Here is a 15,308-nt window from a genome sequence, read left to right on the forward strand (position 1 = left end):
CAGACCTTCAATACAGACCTTCAGTACAGACCTACAGTACTAACTACAATATAGACCTTCAATACAGACCTTCAGTACTGACCTACAGTACTGACCTACAGTACTGACCTACAGTACTGACCTACAGTACTGACCTACAGTACTGACCTACAGTACTGACCTACAGTACTAACTACAATATAGACCTATATAGCTAGAAGCTATAACTTAAATAGTTATAAAGCCTAATAGAAACTATAGATTATTTATATAACCTTTAAAATAGGTATTTAAGTAATTATTTATATCTTTAAAACTTTACTTTATACCGTTATTATATTTGGTCCCCTTAGGTAAAGTTGGAAAATAGGTTTTACCCCGCACTTGACCTGATTTTTTTATTTTCGCACTTTGTGATAGTGGCCCACCGTATATGCAGCTACATTGATTGGGCTTGGGGCTTGGGGCGCAGTCCATGACACACCATCAGCAAATCAATCGACAACCTGCTCGCCTGCCTACATGTATTCATCCTGTGAAGAGAATAAGAGAGAGGAAAAGATCGAACTAACTTAAAATGGTCTCCAATCCTGTGCACTAACAACATACCATCTCGGGAACGCCAAAATCTCTATCTTGCCCCTGAGGTATGAGCCGCCACCTCGACTTAACCTACCTAGGTACTCTACTTAGGTATTACATTAGAACATGCACAGGCTTATATCCTGTTCTTGATATGGCAGCGGATATTGCATACTATGCCAATATGCTCCATGTACTTTCAAAGCTGCAGGTAAGGAAGTGCTGCGATACTATGAAGTTTCAAGCCATACGACTAAGATAGACGAAACAGTGAAAGAGGCGATCTTATGTTCTAGATGATGATAGTTGACCCGACTATACTCGACCTTTTTTTTGCTAATCTGACAAAAGTTCCCTTCATCGCTGAGTTCCCACTGCTTCTGAGGACCTATGAAAAGGTCTCTTTGATCACCAAAGGCAAAGGGATAATCCCCTAACCAGACGCTACTTGGTTGACGGCATCCGCAACGCTCTGTGCCGCGTTGAAGTTGGGACAATGACCGGAGTCAACCGTAAAGGTTTGTACCTTTCGGCCTGCTTTCTCTATAAACGCCACCATACTTTTTTGCTCGGCAGTGGGAATAGACAAATCAGACGCGGTATGGATGTACACGACCGGGATCTCTCGCCATGCAGCACGCTCGATTGGTTGAAACATGCCTTTCCCACTCCAGCGACAAAGTGTCTTGCTGTAGGCTGCGATATCTTCCTCAGTGATGCCAGGGCCGTCGAGGCTGAACAGTGCTTTGGGGTCACGCACAGTAGTGCTCCCGTCTTCAGCAGTGTCAAAGATAAGAGCCATGTTTTCGATGTTTCCAAACACTTTGAATTTGTCTAGACTACTCATGCCCTCGGGGAGAGCGTAGCCAACCAAATAAACGATGTAAGAAACCCCCCCTGTAAGACCGGCAGAGGAGCGTGCTTCGACTCCAAGGCCATAGAGTGCATTAGAACAAACCTGGCCGCCGTATGAGTGGCCAATAACTACGACGTTCCGTCCAGCCTGGACCAAGCTTCCAACGTAGCTTCGGATAAGCTCAGTGTCGCTTGCCAAGTCGGTATTGGGCGGTCGCGCCTCATTACAGGTTGGAAGGCGTGGGACGTGTACTTCATAACCTAATGCTTGAATCGCAGTCTTGAGTTTCTCGTAACTTTGAGGGGTGTGGAAAGCGCCTCCTACGAGGACGATCGTGGCTTTTGAATCGGTAGCCATAACTCAGTAACAATGATGTAGTAAAGGTTTGAAGTGTATATAGCAATAGTCTTGCTAGAACGCTTTTAAAATTTGAAGTTAGTTAATTGGTATTGTGAACTGCGCTGATTTGGAGTATTATGAAGGCTGTGCGATGGGCAAGCAAACGAATTAATGCACGTTGGGCTGCTGGTGAGTGTCTATATTAATAATGATGTGTGATAGAGGCGAGTAAGTTACCTATTAACTATCTGCCTTCGCGTGCCTCTGGCGCTCGACGCTACCTGCAATATGGTTCCATTAGATCATGCATTAAGGCAACAAGTTAGTAAACTGCTGCATGTCTTGGCCTGCACCTCCAAGAAGATGTAAACCAACACTCCAACGATCTGTATACGGGGGGGTGTGATCTACCCAGATTAAGCAGCAACAAATTCTGCGCCGCTCTGAGATATTGGGTCAGAGTACTTTATGGGATTTTTGATCCGCGGGCTACTTAATTAGGTAGTTGTCTAAAATATGGCAGAGGGTAGGCTTGGTGTGACCCAACACGCAGGACACCAATGCGTTTGCAGAATGTAATTTGCGTGTATTTGAGGTTGTTTATTTGGCCAGTAGTCTATCAGACCCGGAGTTCACTTTCCAAGGCTCGTACTGTACTTTCTCAACACTTGCTTCTAGCTGCCCATCAAGTAGATACACATCATGGCTGACTTACTTCCTCTCGCTGCACTTCTGCTAGGCATTCCCAACCACCATGGGCTGTTCATACATGATGACTGGCATATCCAAGCGCCTTATATTGCCGTCTATCATTTGTTTGCTTTTTTGATGTTGATCCCTCTTCATTGTAGCACCGTTTTCGGAAACTTAAGGGAAAGCCCGTTTAGTATCACAAGACTATCTGCGCTCTACCTACTAGGTGTATTCTCTAGTATATCTGTTTATAGACTGTTTAAATACTTTTTATAAAAGTAAAATAAAATAAAATTATATAGCATTTCTATATACCCCTCCCCTCAAAACTCAGGCGTACCAGCGTCATAAAGATCATTCCAAAATATAATTTCCTGAAGCCTCGCCTCACTCAAGTTGACATTGGCGAAATGCTCCCTTTGAGGCGTTCTGATCCTACGGTGGACTTCACCAGCTGTCTTCCAGCCGAAGAAGCCAGCCATCTCCCAATCAACAAGCCCGACAATCCTGTCATTGTCAACTATGCAATTGGACTCGGTGAAGTCGTTGTGCATGAAACTCATGTCCGGGTCGTTGTTGGCGCTTGAGAAGAGGATGTCACCTTCCAGAGGATGGATACGGCCATTGTTGAGGATGTTAGGATCTTGGACGATGTGGGAGCGAGCTCGGCGTCCATCGGTGGGCTTTACTGCGTGTAACTGTCGAAGTATATTTCGTGCCTGCTGCTTGAATGCTTCCTTTTGGGCTTGCGATAGGTACGGCCATGCGACGGTCAAACTAACGCCTGAGAGTCTTTCCTGGACTAGCACCTGACGGCCATCGATCTACAGAAGTGTAAGTGATGGAGACGTAATGAAGAAGCGAGAGAGTGCCAGCACCTTGCCAGAAAAGAAGATCTCTGGCACTCTAACGTCGTTTAGGATGCTCTTAGCAATAGCAACAGCCTGCATTTCATTGGCATCAGCGTATGAGTAGTCAATCTCTGTATGCTGGCCGTTCCCTGGATTGTGAAGATGGCTTGACTTGACGATGACGCTGCCAAGGGCGAACACGTCGCGGCCGCCCTCGTCGGCCGGGTAGATCCTGACGGACTCATTGCAGAGATCAACAACTGATGCCCAGTATTGCAGAGAGGCTGTAGATTGGGAGTTGATGTGCTGGAGATCGACGCGAAAGTCGTCCGGACTGGGGAAATACCGGCCGTAGAACGGTACATCTGCATACTGGTCGGTGGCAGGAATGTTATCTGGGTTTGACACGTATGGATTCATTATAGAATTGAGCAAAGACTGAACGAGATGAGTGGGTGGCAGTTTGATCCGCCGAAAGGGCTGGCGCCCGGGTGTGGCAAGGCAGCTAAGCAGCCCCCAAGCCACCTCGCTATTGGCCGGTTTTCGGCGCCAACACGGCAGTAAAATAGATATATTCACAAGGGATAATACTATCGTTAAAAAACTACTAATACATTAATTATATTAATAACGTTATATATTTATTTAAAAGAGAAGAGGAAAAGAAGATTTATATAAATTAAAGTCCTTACTTAGGATGAGAACTTTACTAGCAGGTGATGCTAAAGAAATAAGAGATACGTGGATAGGTATATAGGTATATAGCTGTATGTATAGATGGTAATAGCTATTGTGCGAAGTGATCTATGGGGTTGCAATCAATCACTAATATTCCAACAGAAATAGACATATGAGATAGAATTGAAGAGACCACGCAGGGGAATAATTGAAAATAAACAGTGCTCCAACTGCTCTCAAGATCATTGCCTCTCCCATACCCAACATAGCATATAGAAAAGGGATAGAAGCTGGCTCAATGGAAATATGTTCTGAAGTTGCTAGCTCCTTTAAAATTTTAGAAGAATTCGTCGAAGTCCTTTTCGGCTTTCAGCCTTAGCCTTTAGCGTAGCTTGAATTTTATCATGGGCAGCCCGTTCTGCTCGTTCCATCGCCTCTTCCTCGCCTTTCTTTCGTTCGGCAGCAGCTTTCATCTCAGCTTCGATAGCTTGACGTGCATACCTGTCAGCCTCTTTCCTCGCCTCTTCGATCTCCTTTTTGGCGTTTTCCACAGCAGTCTTTCTTTCTTCTGCTCTTATTTCTTCATCTCTCCTCATTCGTTCTATCTTCTGCATAAAAACTTGCTCTGCATCTTTCCTAAACTGCGCTTCAAGCACTTTCTGTCCCTCTAACTTCTTTATCTCGGCAAGCTGCCTTTTCATTGCTTCCTTCTCAGGGTCTTCCCTAGCCACAGTGGGCGGTTCGGATAGAGGGGTAGAGTAGGGATACGGTTGCCAGTAGAGGTTGTCAAAGGCCCTACCATCACTCCCATGGCCATGAGATCTCACGAAGGGCGATGCCCCGTGATCATCGTGGCTGTATAGCACTGGATGAATCCTTTCGCTGGGACGTGCGGAAGCATCGAAGTTACTATTGGTGTTGAAACGTGATCTTAAATGGTGAAGAGCGTCAGAGGACTCACTGACCCCTTGTGCATCAGTATTTAAAATGGTTGATTGCGAGTCTCCTGATAGTCTTCGAGGGCTTAGCCGAAAAAAAGAGTCACTCCGATCACAGTGTACATCCAGATCTGAGAATGATACACTTGGGGCTTTGTGGGCGGGACTGGAATCACTCTCCGATTTGTTCCGTTGTGATATTTGTTCATCGGCGTCGCTAATGCGGCTAACTCGATCATCGTCTGGAAGGTCTTGGGGCGAATGAAGATGGACACTTTGATGCTGGTTTGCCGAAGAGTTCTGAGATGTATTCGACTGCCCCTCTGCCTCGCGATGGTGTTCAGAACGGGTGATCTCTCTCTCTTGGTATCCCTTCTCAAGTACAACTGAAGCATAGCTAGCAACATTTTTCTGTGTGCGAATGTGCCACGCAATTTGCAGGAACTGGTCATCCGATAAACTTTCCTCCGTTTGAAAATTGGACTGTTGACTGTTCGGTTGGGAATGCTGATTTGTCTGCAACAAATTTGTACTGAAATCTATATCTCCCTCATGACCACCAAGCCGCTTCAATACCCCGGTGCCATCTCCCTCCACCTGGTCATGGTGATGAAGCAATTGAATAAGTAAGTCTGCATTCTCATCACCTGTACTGGGATTGGAAGATAGAGTTGCGGCATAAGCCCGCTCCAAAGTTTGATCGAATCGCTCGGCAGCAAGGAATGCTGATTTTGTTTTTTTAGACTCTTCAGCGATGTTTTTGATCTCATCTTTCGTGTATTCCCTTTTCAGTAGAAGCAGACAAGAGTTAGCTGTTATGCGTCACCCAACATATCACATCTGCGCAAGACGTACTCATCCAATAGATCTCCTTCGATGAAATCCAATGTATGTAGGAAAAGGGTGATGGTTAGTTTTAAGGAGTTTAAGGAAACTCTTTTCGCTGAGACTTTGGCTTTGACAAAGATCCATTTGGCTTTTTGTACCATGCTCATCTTATCCCCACCTGCTGGTAACACTGGTAGCAGGAATTGCTTGATGCTCTCAAGATCTGCTTTGCATAAGCTTGCAATCTCGCAGGCGATGTCGAGTGTCTGTTGCGTAATTCTAGTCGACTTGTCTAAACGTCGTTTCATTTCATGGAGAATTAGCGCCACGGCCTTAGTGTCGACGGAGATGACCTTGATATTTTTGCCCGCGGAGCCCAACTCGTCTGCAAGGTCAGAAATGGCTTTTGCCACTGCAAATCCTGCAGAGGCAATGGTGCCAATGCTCGCAATGAGTCCGATAATCTCTGCCATTTGGTGTTGTCGATAATATTTGAATGAAACTCGATACGGTGGGCGGGAGGGAGTGAGCAATACATAGCATAGATTGCATTCGGCATAGCCACACCAGGGCCTACCAATGTAGCAGTAAGGCAGTCAGGCAGGCGGTAGATTCTGCCCCCAAAATGACCTTCCAACTAAACACTGCAGCGAATAAAGGAGGGAGGTATGTAATTCGCTAGGCTTCTCACGTATCTAATCCAACACACCACTGCATTAGCCACGCATAAGGCGCACAATGAGGCAGAAATTAAAGCGTCTGCTAGTCACCCGCTGGGCTTGGGCTAATAATATCTGACTCAACCCTGCACATATGATTGTTACCCCGCATCCGTCAAGGGAGAAAAGGCGACATTTGTGTTCTAATATGGTTACTATAGCTAAGCCTATTTGTGATCTGAGCTATAGATACTTGAAAATTAGGGATTGAAGCGAAGATACCGACTGGAGTCGGTGACAGCAAAAGATGCGAGAGGGCTCATGAAGGACCCCTGCTTCTCACTGTCCTGGGCTTAGGATTGAAGAATTGCGACCTCGATGTCATTGGTGCTGAGGGCAATCCCACGGCACCTATCTGCCTTTATATATTTCTGTGTGTTTCTTACTAACTGTAGAATCTTGGAGACACCAAGAAAGACGTATTTTTGACAGGATCGCTTAGCAGGAATACCGCATACACTGCGTAAGGACCTGGGGACAACTAACATACAACAATAAACTAACAAAACCTACACTCCTTAGATATAGATTATATAAATGATATATAAGAGGTTTTAATTAATGAATGTAGAAAGCAAGGTAATATATATTTTCTATGGTACGTTTATCGGTGTCTATGTATGCATGTCTGTCTGTCTATCTATCTGTCTGTCTGTCTGTCTGTCTGTCTATCTCACCCGCGTCGGGGCAATCTATATCTTATATACATATTAGTTAAGCTTTATACTCTTTTATACTTATATAATTATACGCTACATAGGTAACCTGAAACAGTATTAAGCCTTTTTTATAATAGTAAATTAATTATAATTTTATTATATTAAAAATCTAATAGCTGTTAGCTTTATAATATACCCTTCCCTTCCCTTTTAATATAACTTTAAAAACCTTATATTTCGGAAATGCTTAAACATAGGTTTTAAGGCAAACTTGTTTTAAGAAGAATAATCCTTTACTTGTATTATAGTATGCAGATTGCGCTTTATCCTTTTTTATATTTTATAAGGAATATGGGATCTTATTAAGCAATAAAGACGTAATGTTGCTAGTAGGGCTCCCATTATATATATCAGCAACGCCCTTACAAATATATAAACGATGTAGAAACAAGACTTATAAATGCCTTACTCCCTAGATAGAATGAAAGTTTTTCCCTGCATACGGGGTGATTGCGACTGATTCTTAGCATCTCTATCGGTGGGCGGAGGGGAGAACCATAAGGCAAAAAAGCCAGAGAGTTGCGAAGCTCACCAGAATGATGATGATAAGCTCTATAGCACTGAAAGAGTCGAGCGTGCGACGTAAAAGACGAATCTTCTCCCTCACTGGTTGGCTGTCTGGGTCACTCCATCGTTGACGACTCGCTACAGAAGAGACACTAGACGAAGAATTCATGATGAGAGGTGTAGTAGAATGTGCGTTTTAGCGTAACTGATCGATACGGCAAATGGGTGTTTTTTGGTCTTGGTATTTTCCCAAAGATTGCAGACAACGAAGCAAAAGGAATAGACTGCATATTGAGAGAAGCCTATGATATATATACCTTAGTGAAACACATAAGCTGTTGGACTGTTCCCCAGACAAGAGTTGTGAAATCTCGTAACTACATATGTGTTACACAGCTCCCGTAGACGTCCTACATTCAGCTGTGATGTTTGAACACAACTCTCAACAATGAAATTGTATAACTGAACAAAGTCTCTGTGGAATTTGCTGCTGCTGCTTTTTGGAAACAAAGACTGTTCTATCACAAAATCCGAATCCCTTGTACGTGTTACAAACCAACCCAACTGGACGGTCTGACATGCAGACCGGTCTGAACGGATGGGTTGCGCCTGATGAGAGATGAAGGGGCACGGATAAATGCTTCTGCCGGATAAGGGACAAGGCTCGAGAAGGAAGTACATCGAGCTGTGGATGTACTCCTGTAGTTTCCTTGTCTATATACTCTTCGTATTTCTTATATCTAGTCACTCGTTTAGTTTAGCTCCCCAGCTGTCAAGTTATTCTTCTTACACTCAATCAATACTACTACGTTCATTGAGCGACTGCTATTTAGACTTCTATTTCTGCATAGTGGTAGGAGTATTCGAAAACCTCCTTTACGGACAACCGGCGATAACCCTATTGTTACCTATAAATCAAGAACCCCTGACGTGCTGCTCGTACCTCAGGTGACGTATGACGGGTCCGTTACAGTACGTTAATAGAAGTAGGGCTTAAAAGGACATTCTTGGAATGATTCAACGCTCGTTGGTGATTGTTTCTCTGCAATTAAGGTGACGATTAAAGCAATTTTATTTTTTTAAATTAGAGATGCTGGATCTTTTCTTCGTACGCACCTCTTAATCGCTGTGATGGAAATTCAGGGGCGCCTTACGGGGAGGGTCTGATGGGGCGGTAAGGGAGGTCACGGTTTAAGATAGCCCTGTTGCTATTGCCTCAACTATATTATATTATAATAATTAAAAATAACAATAAAACTTTTAATTATTAAATATAAGCGATGGTATATAATATTTAATTATTGATTGTATTATATATCTTCTCTATATGACTAGCCTGTTACGCAGAGATTGTACAAGGGCCCTTGTTTTCTTAATATGGGTTTACCCTAAGGTCCCCGTTTGTCCGATATCCTGGCTTAATATATAACTCCTTATATTCGACAGATACATAACACAATCAATGAACTGAATGTTATATACGATTGCTTATATCTGACAATAACCTCCAGTCTTGGAGGCTTCCATACCAACACTTCAACATTTGTATGCAATACTTGACTTTCATGCACCGCGCAAAATTCCATTAACCGCTTCCATCACCCTGTTTGTTCTTGTCACAGGATGTGTATTCACCATGAACTTAACAATTGAAGGCATAAAGCCTAGCCTAGCCTTCCCTATGGCCCAGTGCACTAATTGCTGTTCGTGATAGGTAGACAAGGCTTGAAGGTGTGCGTGAGTCTCTTTTCGGGTGAGAACACCGCGAAGACGGCGGAATATATACGATCTATTCGCATCCCACTCGCGCGTTGCTTGCCGGGTTGGCATACTCAACCTGCAGGCGCGAACCGCAGCCACTGTGCGTTGTTCTTCAGAAATTAAAGAGATATGGATAAAGAAGAGTCAATTCTGTACAACATGAGGGTAAAAAGTGATTCTGAGAGTCAATTGCGGTCGCGCTATCAAGTAGTCTTTAATTACGGTGGCTGGGGGTAGTTCGCAATGCCAGGGCCGTGCTTATTCCCAGCTTTTCAACCGCGAGCCACCAATCGAGATCCTCTCATCTCGCTCCACCTCACTCGCATCCTCCTAGATTATATCATTCGCTCAGCAAGCTTCAAGCACTAGCCAACAACCGTCATACCTAACAACACCATATTCACCAGGCTCTAATTAAGGGGTAGACCTCCTGGGCTTCTTAGAGGGTGGTTCAGGGTCCGGCTCGGGAGATGGAGTCGGAGAGAGAAGACATCCCGGACAGGTTTCGTATTCAGTTTGCACGATGGCGCCGGGTGTGTTTATCGCGTGAATGACATCCGGACAGGTAGTGATGAGCTTGTCCCGGATCTTGATGTCGCATTCTCTGCACCGGACTCGAAGCCAGTGGCACATCTTGGTGCTGGCAGGTATCCTCAAGATTTTCTGTGATTGCAAATCAGATATTTCATGATATTCTAAGGGTGATATATCCTGTGTGTGCTTGCCTGGATACTTGTTGGATGCTTGGGTTAGTAATGTTTACTTCTTGCGAATGACAATTTTCTGACGCAAGAGTGAAAGGGAGAGTGAAAGGGAACTAGGGAATCAAGTGTCTACGAAAGAACGACATGGGAATGTGTATTCTTATAATCAAAGTAAATTTGGGTTACCAAAAGAGATAAATGGCCTCTGATTGTAATATTGTAATTGTTTCAGTTGTCATTTGATCACAATTTGTGTAACTACATGGGTTACATGAAAATGTGCCCTTGCCTCGTTTCGCAGTTGTGAGGGGCCTATCCCTAATACAGAACTGAGAGAGAGAGAGCAAATTAAATTTCCCATCGGTGAACTTATCGTTGCACCAAACTTTTCAGGGCGCACCTATCCAATTGCCTTCTCTCACATGTGATACTGTCGGCTTATTCGATGGTCATAGCGCGCGGGTCAAGTTGATATTTGATGACTCCGAACTCACCTGACTACCTTTTACGTGATACAGAGACAATTGATATTATCTGTGAGGCTGTTACCATGACTCCATCATTGCCAGAAGTGTAACCATACGGGTATGGCAAGACATTTCTTGTAACACGAGGCTCTTTCTAGCTATTACGGAGAATGCTGAGTGGCTATACACAAAGTGTCTCTCTATACTCTATTTCAGTCATGTTGATGCTGATGGCTTCATGATATTCACACACCGCCGTTACTTTCTCACACATGTAACGGCCAGGACGTTGCATATGTACGTCCAGATACAAAGATACATTCAAGTTGTGTATATACAACGTGTCCAGTTGGCTAGTTGCCTGGATTGTCATATAACCTTGGTTTTCAGGTGCAGAGAGGGTGCACGTGTAACGGCGTACAACATTTGGCTTATCAACGAATATATTTCATACTGAAAGTTCATGAAGAGCTGGTATTGGGGCTCCAAAATTGGAGCCTCATTATGGGATTCAGTTCCGTCAGAACTGTCGTTTGGATTTGTTTTGGTTTGGGTAGACTATTGTTGAAGTATGATTAAACCCGTTCTGAACTGCGGTTTTAAGTATAATATTACATAATATTTCAAATTATATCAGATGATAGTTGGCATAGTTCGATGAAGGCAGACTTCTGTTAACATGTGTAAAGGAGTAACACGTATTAAAACACATATAAAAGAGGGGTGGCCTAAATAAAAAAGGCATCATTCGGAGTAAGAGAAGTAGTATACCCTGGTAAGTTCAACTATTCCATTTCTTTCAATACGGCGCCCTAGTAGCCCAACACGCTGATAGCACAACGGAGGCGCAACGGATGCAAGAAGAGGGCAGGACCGTCGCACGGACATAATGAGTCAGCAGACGCCTTTGTGCTAAATGATCAATAATGCTTTGGTATATACTAGGCGGTAAATTGATAAAGCTAGTGACGCAATATCAATTTATCTAGTAGTGAATCCGAACCCTTGTCACGAACTTCGTTGCAAAAATCTCTAACCGTTGTGGATATAGTGAGTGAACACATGCTTCCTAGTGATCAATCCGTATCACAACCTTAGAGAAGTGTTTCTTTTCGCTCAAGCGTCGATAAGCATCCTTAGCCTCGGCAAGCTCGAACACAGCCTCATCTACAGTAGGCTTAATGTCCTTCTCATCTATAAACTTCACAAGGTCATAGAACTGTGTCCGAGTCCCACCAAGGATTCCCCTGACGATGCAAGTATGGATTAGAGCCGCCAACAACGGGACCGGCTCAGCTTTCGAGTCTCCTACGCCTCCAATAACCATGAGAAGACCGTCAGCCCGCGCGGCGGCCAGAGATTGCGGCAAGGTCTCATCCCCTCCCACGTCAATAATGATGTCGAAGCCCCTACCTCCTGGCGTATGCTTCCGAGCCTCTGTACCCCAAGACGTTGGGTTTGAGACGTAGTTAATGGTATGCGCAGCACCTAGAGCAACTAGTCTTGCCGATTTATCGGCTGTAGATGTCGTTGCCACAACGTTGGCCCCAGCAGCAACGGCTAGTTGTAGAGCTGCAATACTGACGCCGCCCGTGCCTTGAACAAGGACCCAAGAGCCCGGGCTGACTTGTTTTCCCTTGAGCCCGAATAGAGCATTCCAGGCCGTTGTCCACGTACAGGTCAGTGTTGAAGCGGGCAACCAGTCGAGAGATCTCGGAGCAGGGACTAGTGCAGCTTCTGGGAAAACAGCATGTGATCTCAGAGTCCCAGATATACCGCATCCCAACATGGCGAAAGTATCAGCGGCAGTGGGAACCGCGTCGTTACCGCTTGATTCAACTAGCTTTGGAGCTAGGTAGGTAACCACCCTGTCACCGGGACGAAAATCCTGAACAGACGAGCCGATGGCCTCGACTATCCCGGCACCATCACATCCAGGTATCAAGGGTGGCTGAATGGGGCCTGCGATTGTCTTGGAGAGTGATGTTAGTCTGGGAATAAACATATCGCGACTCACTCCTCTTGTATCGAACGGGAGACTAGGACTTACCCCTGGAGTTGCAATCATCAGGTCACGGTAGTTCAAGCTAGCGGCGAGCATTTTTACCAAGACATCTTTGGGACCGAGATCACTTGAAGATGGAATTCGGATATCCTTTCGGTACTCAAGGGAGTTTTCGAAGCCATTCTGGCTGTTTAAGATCCACTGGCGGGCCATGTCGTAAGGGGTAGAAACTTTTTGTTGTAGCTTGAAGATGAATCTTCAAGTTGATTAACCTGCGATTATCAAGTCGATATTGCCGTTGGGAGTTTTCACGTCCTTTTATATGCATTGTAGAGAGAGACATCGTTATTCCTTCTCAGTTTGGGACTGCTTGAACGGCGTGATTCTTAAGCGGAACGAGTCATATATGACACTAGATAGATTCGAAATCATTCACCTAATCCAGAATAGACCATTCCACGGACCATTTCACAGCCCATATAGAGAGGCCAGTGGATGCTAAGACACACGAACTTCGGTACAATACATATAAAATAGGGGCGAACTTGAGGATATTTTGATTTACCTAATGTGGCCTAGCGCGGATTCAGTGGCAGCACAAAGCTAAAAATGGTTCTCCTGATTGGGAATGGCTGGCTTCCTCTGAATCTCTATCAGCAGAACAAAATAGCTGCTGAGCGCCTTGCTTAGAAATGCTGGTGGTCATGAATGAATCGGACCATGACAATGGAATCCAACACGATCGAGCCATTCTATACTGTGAGCACTTCATGAGAATTGATTTCCCTAATTCATTCTTAGATCCATAATCATGAGTCCGCCAACATTGACCTTCGTAACTACGGTCGGGACCACGGGGTTGTCCGAAGCCGCAGCAAAGGAGATGAGGTCACATGTTACTAGGTCGAACTTCGCGAAAAGACGCGAGCGACTAGCCCAGGATAAGAGAAAGCAAAGAAAGGGATTGTCTCGTCAATCGTCCTCGGGAAAACTCGACCGCAGTACCGAAAGTGCGTTAGAGTCTTTACAAACCCCTTCCCAACGAGTGCATGGAGATAGCTACACTCGAATTAGTATGTACTATACATCCTGTAGCTCTTACTTCGTGTATTCAAGGTTGTGACATTCCCTAATAAACTCTAGTATCATCAAAATGGTCTCTGCTTTTCCTAGATGGAACTGAATATCCCATGAGCACCAGCGAAGAGGCCTGGATAAGTTTGCTTGTCTCAGAGCCAGTCCTGGTCGAATCGTCTATGGCGTTCGGTTTACGGCACTGGTCACGGAGCACCGACTATCAACAATTGGCCTGCGATTTCTCATCCAAGGCCACAGAGAATATTATCAACCGCATTGGCACAGGTCGAGGCTTCACAGATGCTGTTCTTGCTGCCGTACTTACAATGGCGTTTGGGGAGCGCATAGTACATAACGATGTTGCCTGGAACATCCATATCGATGGAGCCGTTCAACTAGTGACAGAGAGAGTATCACGGGGCTTACCTGCCCTGTCACCTTTGCTTGAAGAACTACTTATCAAGTGTGTACATACCTCCAGTGCCGTCTCAGGACAATAAATTAGTGACTGATCAACTATATAGGGATATTATTAATGATGTATTCGAATTTCCCCGGTTCTATCACAAGAAGTTCGTTGATGTAGCATGTGCATCTCAAGATACCCAATACTCATCGTTGATACGAATATCAAGGCTTTGCGAAACATTGACGCATTGGATGGAAGCCATAGCTGTATCTCGTTCGACACCACAAGGTTCAGACTTCATCATGAGGTGCATTGCACATCCCATGCATCGCATACTTTCCGAGGCGCGAGCAATGCGCACGGGTGGGAGTCTGGTATTGCAGGCCTCCTGCATTTGCATTGAGCTCATTGTCTATTTATCGTGGGATTGCCTGTCGACTGCCATCAATTTGACGGCTGTTGCGAGTGAACTGAAAGACGTTATATGCGCAAGTCAGTTTAGGCCCTGTTGCTATTCTGATCTGACATGTTGTCAGCTCATGCTCGGTGCCGTGGCCGCCAATGAGGACTCACATACTAAGGAATGGTTTATGAACAGATTGGGTGGTGCATGGCGAGTAGTCAAGTCTCGTGGCTGCAATAACGCTATGGATATCCTCGAGAAGAACATCGTATGCAAGGCCAGCTTAGAGGCGCGATTCAAGTCTCTATGGGCGGACCTAGACCGCCAATAGATAATTCAGAGGGAATGACTTATTGCAGTAATTTCAACACTGGAGGCCCCAAATTCCTTCTAGTTAGAAAGGAGTTATGTGCCTTATCCCACAGTTCAGGTGGTTCTCAATCTAGGACTATGACGATGGAGTTGAAGCACTGCCTGCTACTATTATTAATGTCAAATTTAGTTTGTTAACGCCCACGGTTTAGTTGGAAGAGCGTTGATGTGCATGCTTCCTATATGTCTACTTGGATATGCGTGTCCTAGTCTTCGCTACGCAGACACTATTCTGAGTGAAGCTCCCTGCCTTATCTGGCCACACTGTTACCTTAGTTCCATAATGGCCCAGGAAGTTCCTCTAGATGTTTATGAATTTTTCAGATTACAGCCCAATACTAAGATATAAAGTATCTGATTTAACTTGACACTCATATTCTTGCCTGGTAGACCCAAGCCGGATAATTGAATACAGCGACGT

The 15,308-nt window shown here is 44.7% G+C and overlaps 6 protein-coding genes across 6 annotated transcripts; 1 reads left to right on the forward strand and 5 right to left on the reverse strand.

Moving 5' to 3' along the window:
- Positions 1–398: 398 nt before the first annotated feature.
- On the reverse strand, positions 399–2,008 carry F5B22DRAFT_631652 (alpha/beta-hydrolase). Its single transcript, XM_047976631.1, has one exon. The coding sequence runs from the start codon at positions 1,772–1,774 to the stop codon at positions 995–997; it is 780 nt and encodes a 259-aa protein (XP_047824740.1). The 5' UTR covers positions 1,775–2,008; the 3' UTR covers positions 399–994.
- A 202-nt stretch (positions 2,009–2,210) lies between these two features.
- On the reverse strand, positions 2,211–3,818 carry F5B22DRAFT_631654 (kinase-like domain-containing protein). The gene is made up of 2 exons (XM_047976632.1): positions 3,328–3,818; positions 2,211–3,273 (listed from the first exon to the last, which is right to left on the reverse strand). Exons 1-2 carry the CDS (start codon positions 3,718–3,720, stop codon positions 2,773–2,775), a joined length of 894 nt encoding a protein of 297 aa, XP_047824741.1. The 5' UTR covers positions 3,721–3,818; the 3' UTR covers positions 2,211–2,772.
- A 950-nt stretch (positions 3,819–4,768) lies between these two features.
- Positions 4,769–6,486, reverse strand: F5B22DRAFT_43425 (uncharacterized protein). Its single transcript, XM_047971783.1, has 3 exons — positions 5,772–6,486; positions 5,030–5,700; positions 4,769–4,925 (listed from the first exon to the last, which is right to left on the reverse strand). The coding sequence occupies exons 1-3, from the start codon at positions 6,215–6,217 to the stop codon at positions 4,888–4,890; spliced, it is 1,155 nt and encodes a 384-aa protein (XP_047824742.1). The 5' UTR covers positions 6,218–6,486; the 3' UTR covers positions 4,769–4,887.
- Positions 6,487–9,121: 2,635 nt separating this feature from the next.
- On the reverse strand, positions 9,122–10,335 carry F5B22DRAFT_631657 (uncharacterized protein). Its single transcript, XM_047976633.1, has one exon. The coding sequence runs from the start codon at positions 9,517–9,519 to the stop codon at positions 9,253–9,255; it is 267 nt and encodes an 88-aa protein (XP_047824743.1). The 5' UTR covers positions 9,520–10,335; the 3' UTR covers positions 9,122–9,252.
- A 1,355-nt stretch (positions 10,336–11,690) lies between these two features.
- F5B22DRAFT_653559 (putative alcohol dehydrogenase) lies at positions 11,691–12,839 on the reverse strand (the record flags this gene model as incomplete). The annotated part of the gene is made up of 2 exons (XM_047979728.1): positions 11,691–12,593; positions 12,672–12,839. 2 exons carry the CDS (start codon positions 12,837–12,839, stop codon positions 11,691–11,693), a joined length of 1,071 nt encoding a protein of 356 aa, XP_047824744.1.
- A 442-nt stretch (positions 12,840–13,281) lies between these two features.
- Positions 13,282–15,221, forward strand: F5B22DRAFT_631659 (uncharacterized protein). Its single transcript, XM_047976634.1, has 3 exons — positions 13,282–13,699; positions 13,770–14,166; positions 14,228–15,221. Exons 1-3 carry the CDS (start codon positions 13,438–13,440, stop codon positions 14,844–14,846), a joined length of 1,278 nt encoding a protein of 425 aa, XP_047824745.1. The 5' UTR covers positions 13,282–13,437; the 3' UTR covers positions 14,847–15,221.
- The last annotated feature ends 87 nt before the right edge of the window (positions 15,222–15,308 follow it).

The sequence above is a fragment of the Xylaria bambusicola genome, assembly GCF_022495145.1.
Source record: "Xylaria bambusicola strain CBS 139988 unplaced genomic scaffold F5B22scaffold_103, whole genome shotgun sequence".
Taxonomy (NCBI): domain Eukaryota; kingdom Fungi; phylum Ascomycota; class Sordariomycetes; order Xylariales; family Xylariaceae; genus Xylaria; species Xylaria bambusicola.